Consider the following 22338-nt stretch of genomic DNA (forward strand, 5'->3'; position numbering starts at 1 on the left):
CATTGATGGAAGCCTTTCGCATTTCCAAAAGCCAAGCAAAGGAAATCATCAATACCTGCCCAGATTGTCAGCGTGTACAGCCTCCTGCATCCATGGGAGCAGTCAATCCAAGAGGATTGCACAGTCTGCAACTGTGGCAGACAGATGTCACCAAATACCCATCTTTCGGCAAACTCAAAAACATCCATGTTTCAGTAGACACATTTTCAGGTGCGATTTTTGCATCATTGCACACAGGCGAGACGGCACAACACGCTTGTCGACATTTCTTACAAGCATTTGCATCATTAGGTGTGCCACAAGAAATCAAAACAGACAATGGTCCAACTTACACAGGGAAAGTTCTTGACAAATTTCTGAAAAGGTGGGGTGTCCATCACACTTTTGGTATCCCACATTCTCCAACAGGTCAAGCAATCATTGAAAGGACACGCCAAACACTGAAAGCCCTTTTGGAAAAACAGAAAAGGGGGAAGGCGGATGCAACACCACACATGCGCTTGAACAAAGCCTTGTATGTGTTGAATTTTCTAAATGGCTCTTTTACAGAGCCCACTCCGCCAATCATCAGACACTTCAGATAGTACAAAAGCAAAACTGAAGGAGAATCCTTTAGTTTTGGTCAGGAACCCAGACACAGGACAAATTGAAGGACCATTCAAATTAGTAACTTGGGGCAAGGGTTATGCTTGTGTCTCCACAGGAGCCGGACCGAGATGGGTGGCTGCAAAGAACGTGAAGCCCTACTGAGTCCAAACGCAAGCAGACGCGGACCTCAAGACTGGAAGCAGGAACACATGCACGCAGACATGAGCGGGTGTCAAGACAGCGGACGTCCCCTTGTTCTACATGCAAGAGAGACTTTGGGATTTGGGTTTTCCTTGGGACTTGGGTGGTGGTGCATTTTAGGAGTTCCTAGGGGAAGGAGGCCTCTGATAGCACACATTTGCCTCATTTTCTCATTGGTTGCTTTGAGCACTGAGGCAGTTTGGCCCATGGCTCAACCAAAGGAAAATGTTTGGGAAACTCTGGCCAATGCATCAGGATTGGACACCATCTGTTTGACACACTCAAGACCAGGGAAGCCTTTTTCAACATGTTTAGTAGGGTTGCCAGTGAGCAAATGGCCGATTCCAAAAAACGTCCCTCCAGAAATCTTAAAGATCATTTCAAATCCAGTGGACAAATGGGACGTTTGAACAAAGTTCCTTCCTGTGGCTCCTTTTGAACCTCAGGAACTGGAAATTCTTGGATCGGTCAGAATGAAATTTTGTGTGAAATTTGATCACTCTGGAGTGGCGGGAAACAAAACAATAGATGTCACTCCAAATCACATAATTTATAGAAAAGCATCGTCTTGGTGTAACTACACTAAGATGGTGAGCAGACCATCCAACCATGATCCAGTGTAATTGCCAAGAGGAATCTTTTTTATTTGTGGGGACAGAGTTTGGCCCGTAATCCCCGCAAATGTCAAAGGCGGTCCATGCAGCATTGGAAGACTTTCATTGTTAACACCCAACATAATGTTGCTGAGAGAGCAAAAACATAGAGAGAAAAGATCTATCCAACAATATGATCCAAAATGTGATGACGATGTTCATACTTGGTCTAAGGCACAGAGAATTGCGGTTGCAAATTTTTTACCGCAGACAGCATCAGGAGTAGCCTTGACACAATTGGATCATATGGCTTGTTGGCTGAGTAAGCATGCCCGAGCCATTTCTCTTACACTGAGTGACATGTTAATGGACATTGGCAGTGTAAGACGAGCAACTGTCCAAAACAGGGCAGCAGGCAGCAATTGATTATCTTTTGCTGTCACATGGGCATGGGTGTGAGGAATTTGAAGGGATGTGTTGCATGAACTTGTCAGATCATTCTAAATCAATTCATGAGAACATTAAACAATTGCGGGAAAGTGTGAACAAAATCGGAAAAGTAACAGGGTCATGGCTGGATGGCATGTTCAATTTTTTAGACCTTTCACCTTTGTGGAAGGAAATTTCAAAAACAGGTTTCTGCATCCTGTTGGGATTTGTAATTCTTCTCATGGTTGTGCTGTGTTTCTTTCAATGCATGCGGCAACTCATGCACAAGGCTGCTAAAGAGGTCTTTTTGGTGCTAACAGGAGGGGGAGATGTTAGAGTCCAGGACATCCCTTTGGATGACCTGGGACCTGGGAAAGAGAATTTGAGCCCTGGACAGGGGGGTGTGGAACCGGTCCAGGGGGGTTGGAGACCTTGGCACAGAGCCCAGGAAGACACTGAGTTTGATCTTAGCCCATGGGAGAAACTTCCAGCATTAGGAGAGGAATTGCAAATCACCAGGAAGTGAAAATAGTAGTTTAGCACAGTAGAACATGCAAAATTCAGTAGTTTTAGGATTCCTAGAATAGAGGTAAATGGGGGACAAGATGGTGGAATTTGGGTGGTACCTCGTGTCCCTCTCCTTCTTCCTCGTCCTCCATCTTCTGGGGTAGTGATGATATAAGGTAGTTAGAGTGGATTGGGTCAAAGCAGAAGTGACCCTCTTAGTGTAAGCACTAGGTATTGGTACAAAATAGTAAATAACCTACACGTAATTATCTGTATAAATGTAAGGTGATGTCCCATCAGTGGGCAGTCGCCTCGTGTCCCAGCTGCTGTCCGGACCTTGGCTGGGAGCGGAGAAAAACTCTGTGATATCAAATAATAAACAACTTGAGAAACCAGAAAGCAAGGCCTTGAAGACTCCGCTTCTTTGTACCAACGCGACTCGGGGCTTTTAGAGGGCAAGGACTTTAAACAACTTGAATCTCGGGTGAGAGAACCAACCCGAGATCTCCCTATTGGTTAGAATCGGGTACCCTCCCCTGGGACCTCCCCCATTTATAAGCTGCTGCAGACTGTATTGAGTTCTTTCTGCCACTAACAGTTTGGAAGAATAAACCCTTCTGGATTACAAACAGGCGGCCTCCCTCTCATTCCTTGTTCCCAACCTGTGCCAATCTAAAGACCTTCGTGCCGTAGAGCAAGAAGCTCTAAGCCACGTTTCTCGTTGCTCACTTGGGAGATGTGTCCCATTCTCAGCACTGTGCCATGGTAGCTGAGCTAGCTAAAAGACTCCGGCACAGCGTCATGCAATCAAAGTCCAACCTGGCAGAGTGAGGGACAGCTGAACACTCAGGCAATTTCAATTGTAAATTTGAGTATCTCACTTGTTATTTACCTGGCAGATGAACGCTACTTGGAGTGTCTGTAGTAATCAGAATGTTTGGAGACTGGCATTACCAGTCATGTATGTGCATAACCAGCTTCTTTAATAAAGCTGAAGAATGACATGCTGTCCTATCCTCCTTCTCCAATCACTTATGCTTAGAGTAGTCTCTAGGATTGTGTCCATACACATTCTTCCTAATTCATCCCATTAAGAAGGACATTACAGACACTGCTGGTTTGTTTTCATTGTCTTAAAGATACAGGCTGCTGGAGGCTTGGTTTTGCACAGGGAACATAATTGGTTTGAGATCACATAAATCTAATGGGATTTCTTTCCTATGTGAGCAGTAAAAACACACATTTCCTGTCCACCTCACAGTCGCTGGTACAGATGTTTGGTTCTCTCAATATGTCCCATCACACAGGTCTGCAGGAATACCAAAAAGTGAGTTGCATTTCAGGTTAGTCAAAAAGGTTGACAACAGTCAATTTATATACATTATGATGGCAGAATTTTTGGCTCCTAAAACAATGTTTGCCTAAAAGAGAAACAAAACCTAAATTCAACTCAGTTTTATAATATGAACCATCAAGTTTTTGCTCAGCATCCCAAGCACAAGACCTGGCACACAAGGGTGGCTCATGTTGACAGGAGAATGGCCATAATCCATCAGAAATGTCAACACATGGCACTGGTGGGGCTGTTGGTACAGGGCAGTAAATCAGAGGGCTAATGGGAGAGTCCTGCAGCAGCACTTCCAGCTCACAGCTATTTTAGTTCTCTCTGTTTTATGTCTGTACCTCAGAAGGGGTAAAGGATAGAGAAGAGACTTGCCAAAGATCCTACAAAATATCACATACAAAACAAGGCATGAAACCAAGAATTGCTGACTGACAGTCCTATGATGGCCCAAACAACACACTTGGGCCAAATCCTCCTTTCAGGAGGCTCAACTGAGCACAAATGCTTAATTTTCTAAGAGCAGCTCTACTCCAAGCCTTGTGTCTCTCAGGCAGGAAAGGCAGCCAGCTCCCTCTCCATGGAAAATTGAATGCCCAAAGTGGTGTGAGCAGCATTCCCCACAAACAAACTCTTAGTTACATGCAGAGAGAAGTATTCTGAAAGGGAAGTGTTGCATCATGAAGTCTCCCACATCACTCGTTTTTAGAAGGTTCCAGTAGGAATCAGGGGGAGATTTACCCTGAACATTTTTCATGAGCATTTCTGCAGTGCCAACACTGATCACTTAGCCGAGCAGCATGGAAAGTCACACGGATACTTTGAGATGCTAACACAACACAAATAATGCTTTTGCTGATCATTAGATCTGTTGGCAGCCATACACCATTGCCCTGAAGGACACCCCAGACAACTGAGGGGAACTCTAAATACTGTCAACCCGCCTGAGGACACAAGATGGAGATGGCAGACATTTCTAAGGGAGTGTGTTCTTCACTGGCTGCCATCTGGGAAAGCAGGAACTCTGTTTTACTTGAATGCTACTCAGGATTTAGTTTTCAAGAGAAACTGCAAGGCAGGATAACAAACAATGGCACATTTGTCCCAGTGAAGCTTTGGGGCTGACACTGACAAGGCAGGAGGTGCTCACAGTCTTGGAGCACAAGAGGGGCACCAAGTAATCCCGGCTGCTTGTTCCCACACTGTTCAGCATTCCGGAGCTGCGCAGTGAGGTAGATGCCCTGAAGAACCTGCCCTGGGGTGGATTTCCTGCTTTCAGGGATATGACTGTGCTGCAGATCCAACACAGGCACTCCTTGATTTTATTGACTTGGTCTGCTCTCTGCAAATGGATGGGCTATAAAACAAACAGCAACATACCTTTGGCCTTTAAAAAGCAGCTCAGAGTTCAAGAAGCAAGTGACAATTTAGGAAGGCTCCCCAGATTACAATTCCTCCATTTTTGGCATGCTTTCATGTTTTTCAGGCATTCAGTGCCAGCTGCTGTAGATAAGGAACCAGGTCACAACTCCTCAGGTGCACCCTCTTCCCAATGGCTTTCTGTTCAGCTTCAATGTTACTGATCCCAGCCCAGCATGCACAACCAGGGGAGAAACTGGGACAGGCAGGACAGGGGCAAGGCTCTCACTAGAGACAAGAAAAGGGAATAAACAGCCTGAATGGGGAATCAAGAGGCGCTGCTGAACTCCTGATATCTCTGGTATTCAGGTTTCTCCTTCAGAACCCACTGACCTGGCCTTTCTCATATTTGTCCACCTCATTTGTTGTGATTGTTGGCAGCAGCAAAGACCATTTCTTGCTGCGTGCTCAGCCCGTGCCCAAAAGCAGGGTCCCAGGCTGGACCTTAGCTACTCGGGACGAGCACAATGTGGGCTCCAGCCATGCCTGCTGTGGCAGCAGCTCTGTGATGCCCAGGCAACCAGCATCCAAGCTGCCCATGCCAGACATGGCAGCTCTAACATGCTCTCCCTAATACAGAGAACTTAAGAAGTAAAAAATCACAAATGATCATCAACGGCACTGCAGATACTCCCCATACTCCCCGCTGGAGCCCACTGGGAGCCCACAGTCCCTGTAGCCAAGTTGGCAATGCCATCTAGTGCATGCAGGCAGAAATAGCACAGAGTCACAGGTGGGCAGGTGTGCACGGCCCCAGATGTGCCCTCAGCCAGGGCAATGGCACCAGGGTACCCCAGCCCTGCATGTTGTCTGTCCCAGATTTTTCCCACCCAGAAAGAGCTTGGCCTTACTCAGATATCCCACTTGCCTGGAGAGGGAGGGGAAATCCTCCCCTTTTCCCAAAGGCTTTCAGCTGAATTTTTCCAGCTACATCAGCCTGTGGTCATTACTGCCAATACAGCTTCACATTTTGGCTCCCTGGCGTCACTCAAATGTAAAACATCTCCCATACAAACATTTTTTTTGAGCAAGGCAAACACTCTCTCAGTAACTAGAACCATTTCTCTTAAACATGAACAAAGGGTGAGGTTTCTTCAGACTAGGGAGCTGAAGGATTCCTTTTAATGAGAGCATTCTCTGATGCAGACCAAAATCTGTGACATTCTGTTTTTTTGGTTTTTTTTCCTGATTGCCTACTTTAAAAAAAAATATATCTGGACTGATCAGTTATTGTGCAACTTTTCTGTAATTTCACCAGTGAATTAAAACTTTTTTTTAAAGGGGAATCATTTGGCTTTTAAAAATATTTATAGCCAAAAAATGATACGTCTTTCACTAAAAATGTGTGACCTCTACAAGCAAAATATTTCAACAGCTATTGAAAACAGATATTTTGTTAAGAAAATGATGAGTTACACACTTTGTGTTTTGTTGAAAAATGAGTCCATTTCTAGCTCTGTAAGATGCAGCTCATTCTCCAACTGTTATTTTAAGTTGTTATTCAATCCGATTTAAAGGAAAGAAATTTTTTCTCAAAGCTTTCTGTATTTTCCATACCTTTAACAAAAAATTCAAGAAGGCTGTTCCTCATTACAAACCCTTTGCCTTCTAAGTGCTTTATACATTTAATAGGCATAAAAAGTCAGAGGAGAGGAAATGGGTCTACCTGGGCTTAATTCAGAAATATAATTTAATATATAGACCAGGTCCAACCCACTCACTGCTGCTGGGTGTAAGAGCCAAGATCGACTGGAGGTAGAGCAGAGGGGATATTTCAGTGGCTACTGGTTTGCTCCAGGGGTTAAATCCACCCTGGCCATGCAGGGACATGTAAAGCCTCTCTGCAGCTGAAGCTGAAGCCACTGGGGATGGATGAAGCAGGACTGCAGCAGACTGAATCCAACTGCTGCTGGAATCAGCAGCTCTGCAGGCTTGGAGCTAAGTCAGAGCTTAAATAGGAACTGGAAGGATAAAAGCTTGTGGGATCAGGCCTTAAACCAACAGCTCCCAACTCAGTACAGCCTCAGAGAATATCTAAAATAACCAGTATTGTTACAGGCCCCAATGTTAAAATAAATGAAAATCAATAATGTTAATAGACATTAATTCATGCCAATAGAATCACTGCTCCAAAAGCAGCTATTAAGCCCAGTTAGACCACTACCACTGGCTACATATTAAAAAGATCCAAAATATTTAAATATTGATGACATTCCTTTGAAATTAATAGTATTTTCTTTGGATTACGCACTGATCTTGGCTGAGCCATGCTTGAAATCTGGAGTAGTTAAAATAGCAACCTGAACAGACACAGTGTGCCACTAATTTTTAAAAGTAAAAAAACCCCAATTTTAACTTTTGTGCTCTCATTAAAACCACTCTGCTGTCTCAGTGCAGGGCCCAGAAGAGGAAAGCCATGAATACACTGCACGGATTAGTTGAGGCACTGCCAGTGCTGGAGGTGGCTGTACCACCACAGCCCTGCTTTCCCCACGTTAAGCCCTGGGGCTCCTTACACAGGTCCTGGAAATCCCTGTCTTCCTGGAGAAAATAGACTTTGCACAGAGCCTGGATTCTCACTCTCATGGTAGAGACATTATTTTACTGCTCACTTTCACAGAAGGAGTCTGGGTTTATCATAGCCGGGCCTATTCCTGTGCTTGGCTCCAAGCCATGGTCCTGTCTGCTCCTGGGGATGTGCAGCCCCAACACAACCTTCATCACTGGCAGGCTGTAGGGATTTTGGGTGTTGGTGGACTTTTTTCTCTCTTTAATTCTTTTGAAAACCAAGGGTGGAATCCATTGCTTCCTCCATTCGTTGAGATAGGATAAGTATATAGGTTTGGTCATGGTTTTACTCACGTTTTCCACACACCTCACAATCATATGGGTTAAGCAACTCCTCACAGCTGGGACTCCTGTGTCTTTAATGCTACATGTGTGAGCAGCAAGGGCAGAACACCGAGGAAGGGAGCAAACCACCCTCTGCAATGAAATGGGGCCAAAATCATAATAGAGGAGGTTTCTCCCTTCCAGAGGCTTCAAAATAATTTCTGATTCCTGTGAACGCCTGGAGGATGCAGTGCAAAACCCACATACAAATCTGGCTCCTCCAGCTGGCTGCCTCCTGCATCTCTCTCCCATTCAGGCTCCAAAAAACCTGCTCTGCTCCCACTCTGTAGCAGGACTAAAACACTCTGCCAAAAACTCTACAGGGTGAGCATGGCTCTGTTGGGAGGGTGACCAGCAAGAACCTCTGCAATGCTAGATTAAAAAGGTGGTCAAAAAGCTGAAACCCCCACTGCCTTTTGATAAAGAAAACCAGAACAGGAATGTGGGCCAAAAAATGCTACTGCCAGACCCTCTCAAGAAAGGAGTGGCTAATACAACACCAGGGGATGCATCTAATGCACTTTAAATAACAACAGAGTGAAAGAAAGGACAGGAAACAAGGACGTGGCAGTGATACAGCTCAAGTGCTGCCCAAGGCACTCCTCTCCTGTCTCCCTCTCATTTCTAACCATCACCTCTCGGTCCAGTCCCAAAACTCTGGGAGCTCCTGGATGAGCCCCGTACTGTGCCTGCACCAAATATAATGGAGCACATCTTCATGGAATGGAATTTTTACCATTTTTAATCACCAGTTTGCAGTTAAACATGCCTTCAGTGGCAGGACATTCTTGCACCAGGAAGCAGGGCAGCTCTGCCCACCCATCATCCCACTGGGGGATTCACCCTCCTCGCTCTGGTCAGCACAAGGCTTCCGACAGCTTCTCCTGCCTGTTACTATCTGTGCGAAGAACAGCTCCCATCTTCTCCATGGGTGCCCCCTCCCAGGGACAAAGGACAAGCTGAGGTATCTCTGTATGTACATTATCCCTTTCCCTAAGAAGCCAAATGTCAGAATTACTTAGCATGGAGCACACCTAATTTATTTGGCTAATTATTTTTAGACAGCTAGGCTCCAGAAGCCCTCTGTCAAAGACAACACCTTCTTTATAACAGGCTCTCAGCCCCTGGCTTGCTGAGAGCCCTCACTCGCCCACATAAACATTGACCCCCAACTCTTCCTGCTCAAAACTGAAAATCCCACCACTGTTTTGTAGCACAAATTCCTGTTCAATACTCAAGTGGTTTTGAATGCACAACCATCCAAAGAATTTAACAATTAATAAAGAGTGATCATGCTTTTGGGCTTTTTCCCCCAAATTTGGATTGTTTTTTTCTATAAGAAAAACAAAGGAAGAAGGTTGTGACACACCAGCCAAAATCTCCATTTGCCCCAAAACATGAAAGGACCTGGAGCTACTCAGAAGTCATCACCTTGTCTCATTCTGTAAGGCATTTTACCTGAAGCACCCTCCTGGAACACAGCATGACCTATGCTAGTACACAGGAAATTCAGAGCAAACAACAGTCACTTAGGACTGTTAAAGTGAGAGCCACAGTCTCTTACTCCACTATCCATTTATAAGGGTGCCCAGCTCCTCACCTGCAAATAAGGCAGACACATTCATTGAGAGCTGCCTCCAGAGCCCTGCCACACAGGAAATTATATATTTAGGATTGCACATACCAGCTCCAATGCAAACACACTCTGTTATGAGGACAAATGAAGGCAGCCATAAAAAAAAAAAGAAAAAAAGAAAACCCTTGGTTAAATCCAAATTGTCTTTCTGCTGCAGGAATCCAGTGGATATGTACCTGTGACCTTGCTTCCATTTAAGAGTCCCTGGAAATGCAGATGCACCTGCTGTCGACATCAGTGAAATGCCTCCTGTGGACCTAACTGTCCTCAGATCTGCATCTTGCACAAGACAGCAAGCCGTGTGTGGTAGTGGCATGGGGGAAATGGCTGGACATGTACAATTAGCTTTAAAAATGTAAGTTTCCGGCTATTGTTTCAGTTGCCTGTCCCTGGGGATCCTCAGCAATGCTGTATTATTGGTGATGCTAAATGAGGTTTTCAACAAATCTGGTCTGAAGGCTTGTGAATGCCAAAACAGCATTTCAACCCATTAAACTTCACAGATGAAACAATCTCTTCTAAAAATAATCATCAGTTCTTCTCACCAGAAAAAATGAGTCTGGCCCATTCCTACTATGCCAAGTTTTCAGGCAGGCCTGATTTTTATGGCTGAGTTTATTAAGCTCTGAAGAAAAGCAGGTTAATAATGGAAACAACCAACAGAGCCGAGTTATAGGTGAAGAGAAGACACCCTACACAACAGGGCTGCCAGGAACTGCTGGCAAACTCATTCCACCTTGCTAATCTTGGATTTTCCTGTTCAGATGAAAAGATGTCTTAGCTCCTGCTAACATCCTTGCCATTATGTTGGTGCAAATAGTCACAAGGCAATTACCAGCCCAGCCAAGGGCCAGCCATTGTGGGCCTGACAATAGCTTGTCAGAGGAGAAACAAATACCCTCAACCTTCTCCAAGATTTTAAGTCTCATTAGTATAAATCAGTAACCCAATTAATGAGGGGTTTAGCATATTGATTTGCATTGGATTACACAAATTAATGACACGCGTAGAGGGAGACTGTGGCAGGACACGCTGGGGAGATGAGCAACTATGTAGGGGAGTTGTATTGCTGCAATACTTGAATGAGGGGCACAGGCACCCCAGATTTTGTCATAGGGATGAAGCTGCTCCCACTCAGCTCATGTGAAACCATAAGGGAAACAGACATTACCTGGCTATTGAAATGAATCATAGACTCATTAAGACTGGGCAAAACCTCTAAGAATATTGTCCAACCCTTAACCTATGAATTCCAGGTCCACCACTAAACCATGTCAATGACTAACAAGTGGAGCAGATTTGTTGATGCAAGTAAGAGCTGCTTTTAAAATCAAAACTTCTCTTTTAGCAGTTGCAGCAGTCTCTGGCTGGTGTTGAGTGGAGATGGCTTGCAAGGGAGACCACCAAGGTCCATATGTGAGATACATTCCCATCCTGCTCCTGCTGGGACACAGGGAATGCACAAGAGAAACCACCACAAAGAGCAAAGGTTTGGGAAAAAAGGAGCCAGGGCAGCAAGGAACCACAGGGCCAAATTGCAGTGAGCAGGCTAAAAGGCAAAAGGGTCTCCTTTTGGTCAAGGCAGAGCAGGTCCAGGGAGGAAAAACATCCCCAGCAGTTACCCACCCAACAGCACAGGGATAGTAACCAGAGGAAGGCAACATCACATCAGGACTTGCCATCAGCATCCCCCCAAACCTTCCGGGTTTTAGCAAAAGCCTCTTTGCCACAGCTGCCTGCTCCTCCTGCACCCATCTGGGTCCCCAGCTGTGCCAGGCTGTCCAGCCCCTGGGATCATGAAAAGGACAGTTCTCCCAGAGAAGAGGGACAAAGGGACTGGCTGTGCCCAGGATACCTTCCCTTCCTCCCAGGGCAGGCAGCCCCTCCTTGTTCCAACAGTTATAAATGGGCTCTCAATCCATGTAATCTATTAGACAAAAATTACAGCAATTTGAGCACACTTAACCTAGAATTACAGCAAGCTCATAAAGAGCTGTGTCTTCCCAGGCAATTTACACTGCTACAAGTGATCAAACAAACCACAGGAGAGGATTAAGCAACAAGAAAAGCAAACCAAACCCAGAAAACCCGATTCCTGAAATAGCATTATCAAGAAATGAAAACTATTACTAGGGTAAGTTCACTCAGATGGTTCTAAAATGACCACTATTGCATCATCACTAACCAACTTGTGTCTTCCAGATATCTTAAAGCATTAAATCCCATCAATTTGAAAGATGCCATGAAGCACAGCACACTTCACCATTTGGGATCAGGATTGCAGTGTTTCTGCATCAATTTACACCCCCTTCTACACATTTTTATATTTATTTTTAAATTATCACCAGTCCTAGAGAACATTCTGAGGAAGAGAAGCAGCAGAGGTCAGGCAATTCTCCTGCCAGCCTGGCCAGAACTGCAATGCTGGCTTATGAACCATTGCAGGCAGGTGTCCCCTGGCCATCACATTTGGCAGGTACGCCGCAGTTATCCCAGTTGAGCTTACATGGAAAAAGAAAGCCATCAGCATTAAAAAAAACCAAAAGCACAAGTAGTTTTCCTCCAATAAACAGATGGATTTATCCAGGCTCCGATTACCTGCAGCAGCAATGCCCACCAGCTTACACATACCCTCCAGTCCTTGGTTCTCAGGGTCCCAAGGATACTCCAGGCTTGTCTGTGCAGGCAAAACCTGGGTGTCAGCCACTCCAGGCTGTGGAGATGTGCAAGTGGCATGGGCTTTCCCAGGGACAAGAGAAAATGCTATGGTTTTGTGCTGGGAAGTGAAGGGCACAAGCAGCAGCTGTCACTGATCTGGTTATTGCCGTCATCGATGGGGGACACTGCCACATTCACACAGTGGGCTGCATGTAGGAGGGAAGAGGGGGACATTGTGAGAAAGGTGACAAACAGGGTTGGCAACTACTGCAGGACATATGATAAGTAAAAGCATTCATTTTAATGGAAGGGATTTTAATGTGCCATGCTCTAAGATGCCCAGCACCAGATGCTACAATAAGGAAGGAGCCAGGACCAAACCAGAGGGCTTGCCTGGTCCAACCAGGCATCTATCAAAGCAATTAGGGGATGGTGATGGAAACAGTAGCACAATCTGGTTTAAGAAATGACCACTGTGCTGAGAGGTTGAACCCTCCAGAATTAATATGCCATCTTGCCTGTGAGGACAAAGCCAGGTTGGCTCAGCCAGGAGAAGAGCAGGATCCTGCCCTGGAGTGTGGAAAGACTCCTCTTGTTGCTCTGGCCATTTGCCCTGACTTGGGGGGGCACCAACACAACACAAAACGTGAGACTGATCACAGTCCCATTACATGCTCTCCTTTTCCCCCGCCATGTGTCACCTGTGAAGCCATTTCAGGACAGGCACTGAACTGTTAAAACAGGTTCTATTAAGAGCTGAATCTTTTCATTCCAGCGCCAAGGACACCACCTTTCTTCTTCATCTTGCATTTGAAGCGCACTTACTGGCTCCATTAACTTTAATAATTAATTTCATATATGGGATTTTTTCTTTAAATCATGTTCATAATGGCACTGGTCACATGAAAAAAACCAAAACAACAGACATCTGAAAGAGGGGAGCACATGCCTTCCCCAAAGTGAGCAGCATGTCTCATCCCTACCCGTATGGTTTAGTTTACAAGCTCATGTCAGAGAGCCAACTTCACATACAAACACAAAATAAAAGCAGGAACACAACTTTTAATTGTCCTATATTGATGTTTACTCTTGTTTCCTGCAGGCCCAGGTGACAAATCTGTCCTTTATATACTGGAAGTCTCTTGTGCTATTAACAAAGTCAACTAGACACACTTAAAACTGATGGGACGTCTTTGCATTGGTTACATATACCAAACTAAGGAATAATAATTAGCGAGCAATTAGTTGTAAAAGGATAAATATAAATTCAGAAGTGTTTTTTGTTTTCTGAGAAGAAACATTCAAAACCAGGAGAATTTACAAGCAACTTTCTTACATATGAACGCTTATGCCAAGAAGGGAGATGTTGGAGCAGGCAGCCACTCCGAACATAAGGGCTTTTGTTCCACCAATCTCAGAGCTCTGAAGAATTTTATTTTTTTAAATTCTTTTTTTCTTAATTTAACTCTGCTGGCCTGCCGGCTGGGTGTGAGCCAGAAGGGTTATCCAGTCAGACCTTACTGTGATATATTTACAATGGTAGTGCATCTAAGGTTTGTTTATTTTGGGGTTAAAATTCAAATGGCTAGAACCATTTAAATAATTAAATGGCAAGCAGAAAATGCGATGAAACCAAACAAATCAGGAAAAGTCATGGAAACCATCAGCAATATTTAATTCAGAAATTCTATTTGTTAGGGAACTTTGCTGAAAGAAAACAGCTGGATGTAGTCCAACCCTCTAAATTAAAAACAATCTAACAAGGTCTATAAGGATAACTCTTTCAGCTATATATTGGAGACCAGATTCACTTCTACCAAGTAAATTCAATAGCACTCAAAGCTAGAAAGGAAATTCCTCAGAACTGAGGTAGTTTCTAAGTATCAGCACATTTTCCAATTCCTCGCAAGACAACTTAGCTATTTACAATCCATTTTTCCCAAACATAAATTTATAATTTTTTTCAATTTTATGGGTCCATGATTTATTTTCTAAAGAAAAATAATCTAACCAGAATATCTTTAACTCTAACATCATGTTTTAATAAATAACTGGCTACTTCTAGTAAAATTAAGCTTCCAGGATAATTTATACCAGCCAAGGATACTCTGTCTTTATAACTTTGCAGAAATTTGGTATGAAAATAAAGTTGAGTATAATGCTGACCCTGAGCTCTAAGAAGTAATTAATGCTTCAATATAAAAATAGAAAATTATCCTTTATGACATAAGGGTAGAATAGAGCAAATCTTTTCTCTCTGGATTGCTGTCTTGGCCAGATCCAGGCATCCAGCCAGACCTAAAGGCTATCCAAAGCAGGAAGAGATGTACAGAATAATTTTGAGTCTTTCCAAAGACGTTGCTTTTGCTAAACCCTTTTAAAAATTATTTCATCTCTTTTCTTAAAAAGATACATTTCTTTTATTTGTGAGTTGCTGTTCACCACAACATTGTTCCAACTCCAACAGCATAGGTAGAGAGAGAAGGGTGTCTCAGGTAGTGCTGAAAAGCTACAGGTGCTGGGCATCAGCTCCCAGGAGACCAAACACACCCAAAATGAGGCATCTCCAGCCCTGCCAGCTCCTGCTTCCATGTACCTGCAACAGTGCCTGCTCCTCCTCTTTTGCCCCCATCAGAGGGGAAACAAAACTCAAAAACAAACCCAACCCCTCCCCACCTGCCCTCCCACACAGGATTCCTTAAAACCAGAACTGAAACTGCTAAAAAAATCAATCCAGCATTCACCTAACACATGTGCAGACAAGATACATGTTGGCATTTGGATCTGCGAGACAAGTTGTTTCCAACCAAACAAGTTTAATGCCTCATTCCCATGGAGGATGCACATTGGGAACTGACCCACAGGAGTTACAGCTAATTGCAAGGATCCTGGGGAAAAAACGACAACTCTTCTCAGCGTCTGCAGAATGGGAATTCTCTGTAGTCCCTTCCAATTTAACCAAACCTCCTGTAAAGCAAGCACAACCTGCTCCTGGCATGGATGCCCCAGGCAAACGGGGCCCTTGGTATGATGACCAGTACTGCCTTCACCTTCTGTTTTACTGCATAATAAAGAAAATGACTTCCACTTCTCTCCAGATGAGGCAACTTACATAATGTGGATAAATGGGAAGTTAACTACATGAAATATTTTCTGCTTGTTATTTTTTTCCTCATCAGATAACAAGATAAATAAAATCTGCTTCTGTACAGATATTTCTCATTTCAGAAACACATACTTGTTACAGGCCAAGAGAAGACCCTGGAGTTTTTGTTTTCATAAGAAATACAGTAAAAGAAAAAAAAAGAAGTGACAAAGACACAAATGCAGAGCCAACTACAGGCTTGTATATACATTTTGTTATCCACCTCTAACATGGACTCTTGGTGAATGGGATAGACTGGTACAACCTGTTCCTGTTATTCCCAGGATAGCAAGGGAAAAAAATAAATCAGTATCTTAAAACCAGTGGCAACATAGTAAAAACTGTACACTGTTGTCCATTAACTTAAAAAGCAAAGTCTCTAGATGGTATAAAAGTGAAAGCAGGTGCCTTCTACCTTTGATAATAAAAGTCTTTTCCCCTCCCCCTATGCTGCACAATTATTGCCATTGTCTTTGCACGGCCAAGAACAAAATGCTAAGCAGCAAGGCTGCTTGTGATAGACCACTTCTGGTGGCAGCAGAAATGTTCATGGTCTTGTCACTCTTGTTGGAGTTCCCAGTGACCTCGGTGGCGTTGAACTTGGACTCCAGGGAGCACTGCTGGAGCTCGCAGCCACTGCCGCTCTCCTCCCCGCTGCTCTCCTCGCCTGGGGAAACAAACATACCCGCTGTCCTCCTCTGCTGGCTGCACAAGACAGCTGGGGGAAAAGGGAAGAGTGTGGCTGTTCTGGTGTTTATGAGAGGTAAGCGTGGGTCCCCTGGTTAATGTGATTTCTGTGTGCAGTCATCACGTATGGGCAATGGTTGCAGCCCAGAAAGTCAATCACATCCTGGGCTACGCCAAAAGCACTGTGAGCAGCAGGTCAAGGGAAGAGATTCACCCTCTTTACTCCACTCATGAGACCCCACATGGAGTTCTGCATCCAGCTCTGGGTCCCCAGCATAGGAAGGATCTGCTGGAGGGAGTCCAGAGGAGGACACAGAAATATGCAGAAGCTGGAACACCTTTTCTATGAGGACAGACTGAGAGAGCTGGGATTGTTTCAAGACAAGGGGTAATGGTTTTAAACTAAAAGAAAGTAGATTTAGATTTGATATAAGGAAGAAACGGTTTTATGATGAGAGTGGTGAAACACTGTGGCACAGGCTGCCCAGAGAGGTGGTAGGTTCCCCATCTCTGGAGAGACTCAAGGTCAGGCTGGTTGGATGGGGCTCTGAGCAGCCTGATGTAATAGACGATGTCCCAGCTCATTGCAGGGGTGTTGGACTAGATGACCTTTAAAGGTCCTTTCTAACCCAAACCATTCTATGGCTTTGTGGGTATACCCCTCCCCACATAGCCTGTCAGAGAGGCCAGTTCTCACCGTCTTCACTAACATGCTTACCCACAGCTGAAGCTTAACCAGCTACCCATGCTAGCATAAAATCCAATTAAAAGGGAAAAAAGAAAAAGCAAAAGGCAAACAACAGCAAACATACTTATGTCAACAAAGTCGACATCGTTCCCACTGTAGGCATTCTTCAGCTTGTTGGTCATCACCTGCAGAGCCATGATTTGCTGGCGAATCACCATGTCTGGCTTGGTAATATCGACTTCAACCTCTGGGTTATTCGCTTGACTTGCTAAGCCATTTCCAGTCACTGCAAAGTCATACCTGAAAATAAACCATTCCTGCTGGTACCAGAACTGCAGCTTGGCAGGGTCCCGTGCCGAAGGATGACACCATGGGAACTCTGCTTTCAAGTCTGGGTGATATTCTGAGCCCAACAGCATCTTTCCATATGCTAAACCTCACACAGCCCTTCTTACCCCATCTCTCTTCCCTGCAATCTCTGCAGCATGTGGAATGAAGCAATGTTTTTATTTACACTGTTCCACAAGGGCAGGGGAATGACAATTTTCTCCCCAACTTGAAAAGGAAGATCTGGGGTTTATATTAATAATGGCTTTCAATAGTGTAAGTCAGCTCACTGCAGGCTACAGAGCAATTCAAGGTGCTGAGATGCCTTGATGCCAGTTAGATGACATTTTTGGGAAAACAACCTTCAAGACCATAGTTATCCCACAGAAACCTATAGTAACTGTTGGAGGCAAAAGTGTCATTCTAGCTTTCAGTAGTGCACCTTAACCATCAAGCTGGGATATTGAATGTGTGCTTTCTCACCATGCAGATGTGAGATGCAATTTCCCTAATAACCCCAGCAGGAGAAACATCTGTGGTGCTGAAGATGTTATCCTGTAGCCCCACACATCAGAGAAGGGAAGAGCCAAGATGTTCAGCTTCAGAAAGGTGTACATGCTCAGGCCTGAACACATGTACAGCCTCCTGGTTTAAAAGAGAGACTGAGCAACGAAACCCAACAGAATACATTTCCTGACACAGGTATTTGGAGTATCATCTTATACAGCAGGGATAGGACACATTCCCCTTTACTTCAATTACCTGACTTGCTAGAAAGATCAATTTAACAGAAGAAAACATTACTTTTCTTAGTTATGATGCCAACATCAGTATCACAAGAGAGAGAAAAGCCTTTAGCACAGTCTACTGATCCTGGACACCAGGCAGTGAGATGTAAGCATACTCTGAAAAGCATGCTCAAACCCTGTCCTATATATGAAAGTGACAATGATGATGATAATTGGTGGTGACAGTTTTGTTATTATTTGTAATCAATATTATATGTTTCAAAGAAATCTGAGACCAAAGTGTGGAAGACTACCAAACTTCTACCTTATTGGAGTCATGGAGAAAATAGTAAAGCAAATTCTCTTGCCCAACCCACACAGGATATCCAGCCTGCCCTGTCTCCTTGCCAAGTGCTGCCAAGTTTCCATCTCCCCTTGATACTGGTGCCCCTGCACACACTGGGAGTATCTGCTATGAAAAGCCCCTAGAAGCTGCTGATAAACAAGATTTCAGGAGGCAGAGCCATTTCTTGTCACATGCACCTGTAACATTGCCCTAGCAAAGTATGGCAGAGTTTTAGGCACACACAAAACAGTGCAAAAGTTATGAGGTCTGGCTTAGTGCTGTGGCCCAAAACTATCAAGGGCAGAACCTGCTATTACTTAGAAAAACTGCTGGAGAACCCCAGACAATGTTGGGGTGGTTTTTTTTTGGTTTTTTTTTTTTTTTTTTTTTTTTTTTTTTTTTTTTTTTAATGGAACATCTTGGATTGTGCTTATTTCCTCAGTAAGCAAACAGAAAAAAAAGAAAAAAGAGAAACTTTTTTTATTTCCAAAATAAAAATTAAACAGTTACATAAACCATATGACAGAAAAACTCTGGCTTACTCATATGTTGGCAATTTCTTCCTTACAAGAAAAAAAAAAAAAGTTTTGTAACTCTTTTTTCCATAAAAAGCGTGAATGAAACCACTGGCTCACTTGTGCCACTGACCTCAGCATTGGAGAAGGTCTCCACCCTCCATCACCCTTGCCCTTGCTCAACAAAGAAACCAGTTCCTGGTGGAAACACCAACTGGGGGCACTGGGGCAACAGCGCCATCAGACAACACAAGCACCTCTTCTCTGTGGCTGCAATACAGGATTTTGTACAGATCATCTCCTCAGTTCCATGAACAACTAGGGGCTGAAGTCCAAGGAGAGATAACCTGTTTGGGTATCTACACTCTGTTCCCTCCTCTAAAAGAAACCCTCATGTAGAGCTTGGACAACACTTTGGTGTTACATTCCCGTTCTCTCATCTACAAAGACAAAAGGGGTAATGGCAGCAGCCTGTCTTGGGTGAGCTGGGATCACTCCTGTAGGAGAAAAGGGCTCAGGGAGAGGGGTCAGGACACAGGGAAAGTCTGGGGTGAGACAGAAAGGGTTAACCAGGGGCAGCAGCATCACCAAACCTGCTCTTGGCGCTCCCATTCCAGCACTCGTTTTCATTGACAGTGCCTACAGACATCTTTTCATCATTGCAAATGTTGCCAGGGAGAGATGACCAAAATTTTTTGGCTTGTTTCAGCTTCTCTTTCACATCAGTAACCTATTGAATAAAAGAAAAAAAGGAACACAAGACATAATCCAGAATACCAAATGCTCAGTAAAAGTAAAGTTGAGAAGGTATTTTTTATCACAACAGACATGTACAGGCCAGATCTTCAGGCTGTGAGTTTTGATGGTTGATTTACTTTTTTAATACAAAATTAAACACTGCTCCTCAAACACATATTATTCATAAGCCAAGCTTTTAACACAGCCACTTCTCTGACATAGAAGTGTTGAGGTAATTAATGTCTAGGGCTATGGGCAGATTACACCCCTTAGAGAGTTTTAAGACAGCCAAGGAATACTAAGAAAGCCTATCAATTAAAAATGGTATATTATACACTGTGGTACCCGAGTATGAAGCACCTGTGTGGCACCAGCAGGACCAGGCACTCACCAGTCGGTCCAAGCTCGTGCCAGCAGCTGTTGTTGGTCGCTCCTCTGGGTTGTAGGGTCTGAAACGAGCACTGAAACCACTTTCAGAGATAGAGCGAGCAGTCCGGCCTTGGGCAAGTGGTTTTGGCTGGCCACATCCCTGGAAAACCTATGGGAGAGAAGGAAAGGATTTTATGAAATAAGGTCACAGGAGCCTCCTTTTACTAGGCTCCATCACAGCCCTTGCACAAAATAATACATTAGCTTTATATATACTTGAAAGGGGATTCAAGAAAAGAAATATTGACAAGAATAGAGAAATAAAACACATTAAATAAAAAAATCCCAAGTGTCCTCTTGGCCCATTTACCTTCTGAGACACCTGCATGCTGTTCTCCTGCATATTCATGATCGCATCCGAAATTTTCACATCAATAGGATCCATGACAGACTCAATGTTGAAAGGTCCCTCCAGCCTCTCTGCTACCAGCAGCATCGAATCTAACACAGAGAGAAAAACAAAGGTTTGTAATGGAGGAGAATCTAACACAGAGAGAGAAAAATAAAGTTTTTTAATGGAGGAGCTTCAGGAATAAGAGTTAAGAAGGATAACAGTTTGAGCACATGGACATTAACCACTGCAGTGTCACCTCTGACCAGCACACATCTCCAGGAAACATTTTGCTTGGTTCCCAGAGCATACACCTTCACCAGGTACTTAGATTCTGCCAGCACCAAACCACAGGCTCATGTACATCAAAAGTCATCACAGCCTGCCAACAACAGCCTGTAATCAGCTCCTCCCATCAGAACAAGCATTACTAACACTCTCCTTTCCATGCTCGCTTATTAAAGGTTGCCTTGTGTAATTTGTTTTTCAAGACTGCTTTCAAAGCCATCAGCTTCCTCATGCTGGTTTTGAGTACAAGGCACCAACATGCAAGGGTCCAAGACAATCCTTGATACCATCTTTCCCTTATGGACAGCTACAGGCTTTTCCCTGCCTGGGGAAGCCAAGGTGTGATAAATGTGACATTGGGGTAAAAATTTGTGATGAAAAATATAGAAATATACGTTAGATTGTTGTTAACATAAAAATGTGAAAAGGTATAGTCTGTAGAAAAATTCCTCCCAAGCTAGCCGGCTGCCGCTTCCCAGCCTGAGACAAAGAGCGGGACAGGAGCCATCAGGATGAACAAAGACACTGGCCGACCCAGATAAGAATCGGCATCATACCTAGACAGAGAAATTCCTCCCCGAATGAAGGAGAATTCTCCGCCGGAGACTACACATCGGAATAATCATGGACCGGCGGGCCCCATCCGCATGTGAAAGCAACCTTCCCGGAATACAATTTGCAAAGTTCGACAAGTCCGGGAAACCCATCCAAAGATGTATTTTGACTATTTGTTGGACTATTCCCCACACCTGTTTTGCCTCGGGACACGAAAAACCCTATAAAACCCTGGGCTGTGATCCGCTCCGTGTGGATTTGGGAAAATCTGTACCTTAGGGTGCGGACCCCTGTCCACCCAGCGCTGCGCTGCCCGTCCTATTTGTGGTTTCTCTCTTTATCAGTGATTGGGATTGTTTTTCTAATAAATTGTTTCTTTATTAATCTGATTTTTGCCGTTGCATTTATAACAAAGGGATTGCAATTCCTAGCATTACATGGACAATTTGCACGAGGGAGGGAGTCTATGTGAGAGCAGGGTGAATACTGTGCACTTATGATGTATTTGGCACATCTCTAAGCAAAGGGAGATGAAAAGTCTCTCAGCCAACACTGGGTCACTTCTCCTGTGCCGACATGCACGTCCTCATCAAATGCATCATTAAACACAGCAGCTACTGGACCGTCCACTACTTCCTCTGGGAAATTATTACTGGCATTAAGGCTTTCACCCTGCACTGCATTTAAGCCCTCTTTCTGGTTCGTCCCTACAAGGTGCCTCCAGGAATACGCCTGGCACTAAGCTCTTGTCTCTTCTCACCCATCACAACCTTAATTTACTGTAGTGGTGTGGAATTGGGTTTTTAATTTTTGTATAATTTTTGTATCTAAGTTCTGTAAAAGGTTTCATCCACCCCCATCTCCTTTCCCAGATACCTGTAATTAAATCACATAAAGGGTTCCCCTTTTCCACAGTATGCCCCTTGACAGCCCAGGCCCAGTCCATTGTATGTTATCAATACCCAAGGCCAGCGTCTTTTCTATGCTGATAGCCTTGGCTCCAGTCGTTAAGAATCTATTATATCTTATCTATGAACACACCCAAGGGTCTTGATGGCCCGGGCAGGCCAGATGGCCAGACGAGGCCTCAGGTATCATCCCATCCCCTTCAACCCTAAAGGGTAATGTCACATCCCCTCCTTTTTGGGTCACTCCCCTTAATTTACATTGAGTTCCACCCCTGTTCATAAGAGCAAGACAGACCCAAAAATCTCTCTCTGGTCCTCACTTTTAGGTACACACTCAAGACTGGAACACCTGGGCATATGCCCTGAATAAACACCTTCTTTACCACCG

The 22338-nt window shown here is 44.2% G+C and overlaps 1 protein-coding gene across 1 annotated transcript in view; it reads right to left on the reverse strand.

The window, feature by feature from the left end:
- Positions 1 to 13919: 13919 nt before the first annotated feature.
- Positions 13920 to 22338, reverse strand: part of LOC310922180 (glypican-4-like) — a gene marked incomplete at its 5' end in the record, with an annotated part of 132356 nt that continues 123937 nt past the window's right edge. Inside the window, 5 exon segments of the mRNA XM_083882595.1 lie at positions 13920 to 16077; positions 16910 to 17085; positions 19295 to 19431; positions 19831 to 19977; positions 20179 to 20309. Coding sequence (XP_083738721.1) covers positions 15869 to 16077; positions 16910 to 17085; positions 19295 to 19431; positions 19831 to 19977; positions 20179 to 20309 — 800 coding nt within the window. The 3' untranslated portion in view covers positions 13920 to 15868.

The sequence above is a fragment of the Zosterops lateralis genome (genome assembly GCF_965231275.1).
Source record: "Zosterops lateralis genome assembly, chromosome: W".
NCBI lineage: Eukaryota > Metazoa > Chordata > Aves > Passeriformes > Zosteropidae > Zosterops > Zosterops lateralis.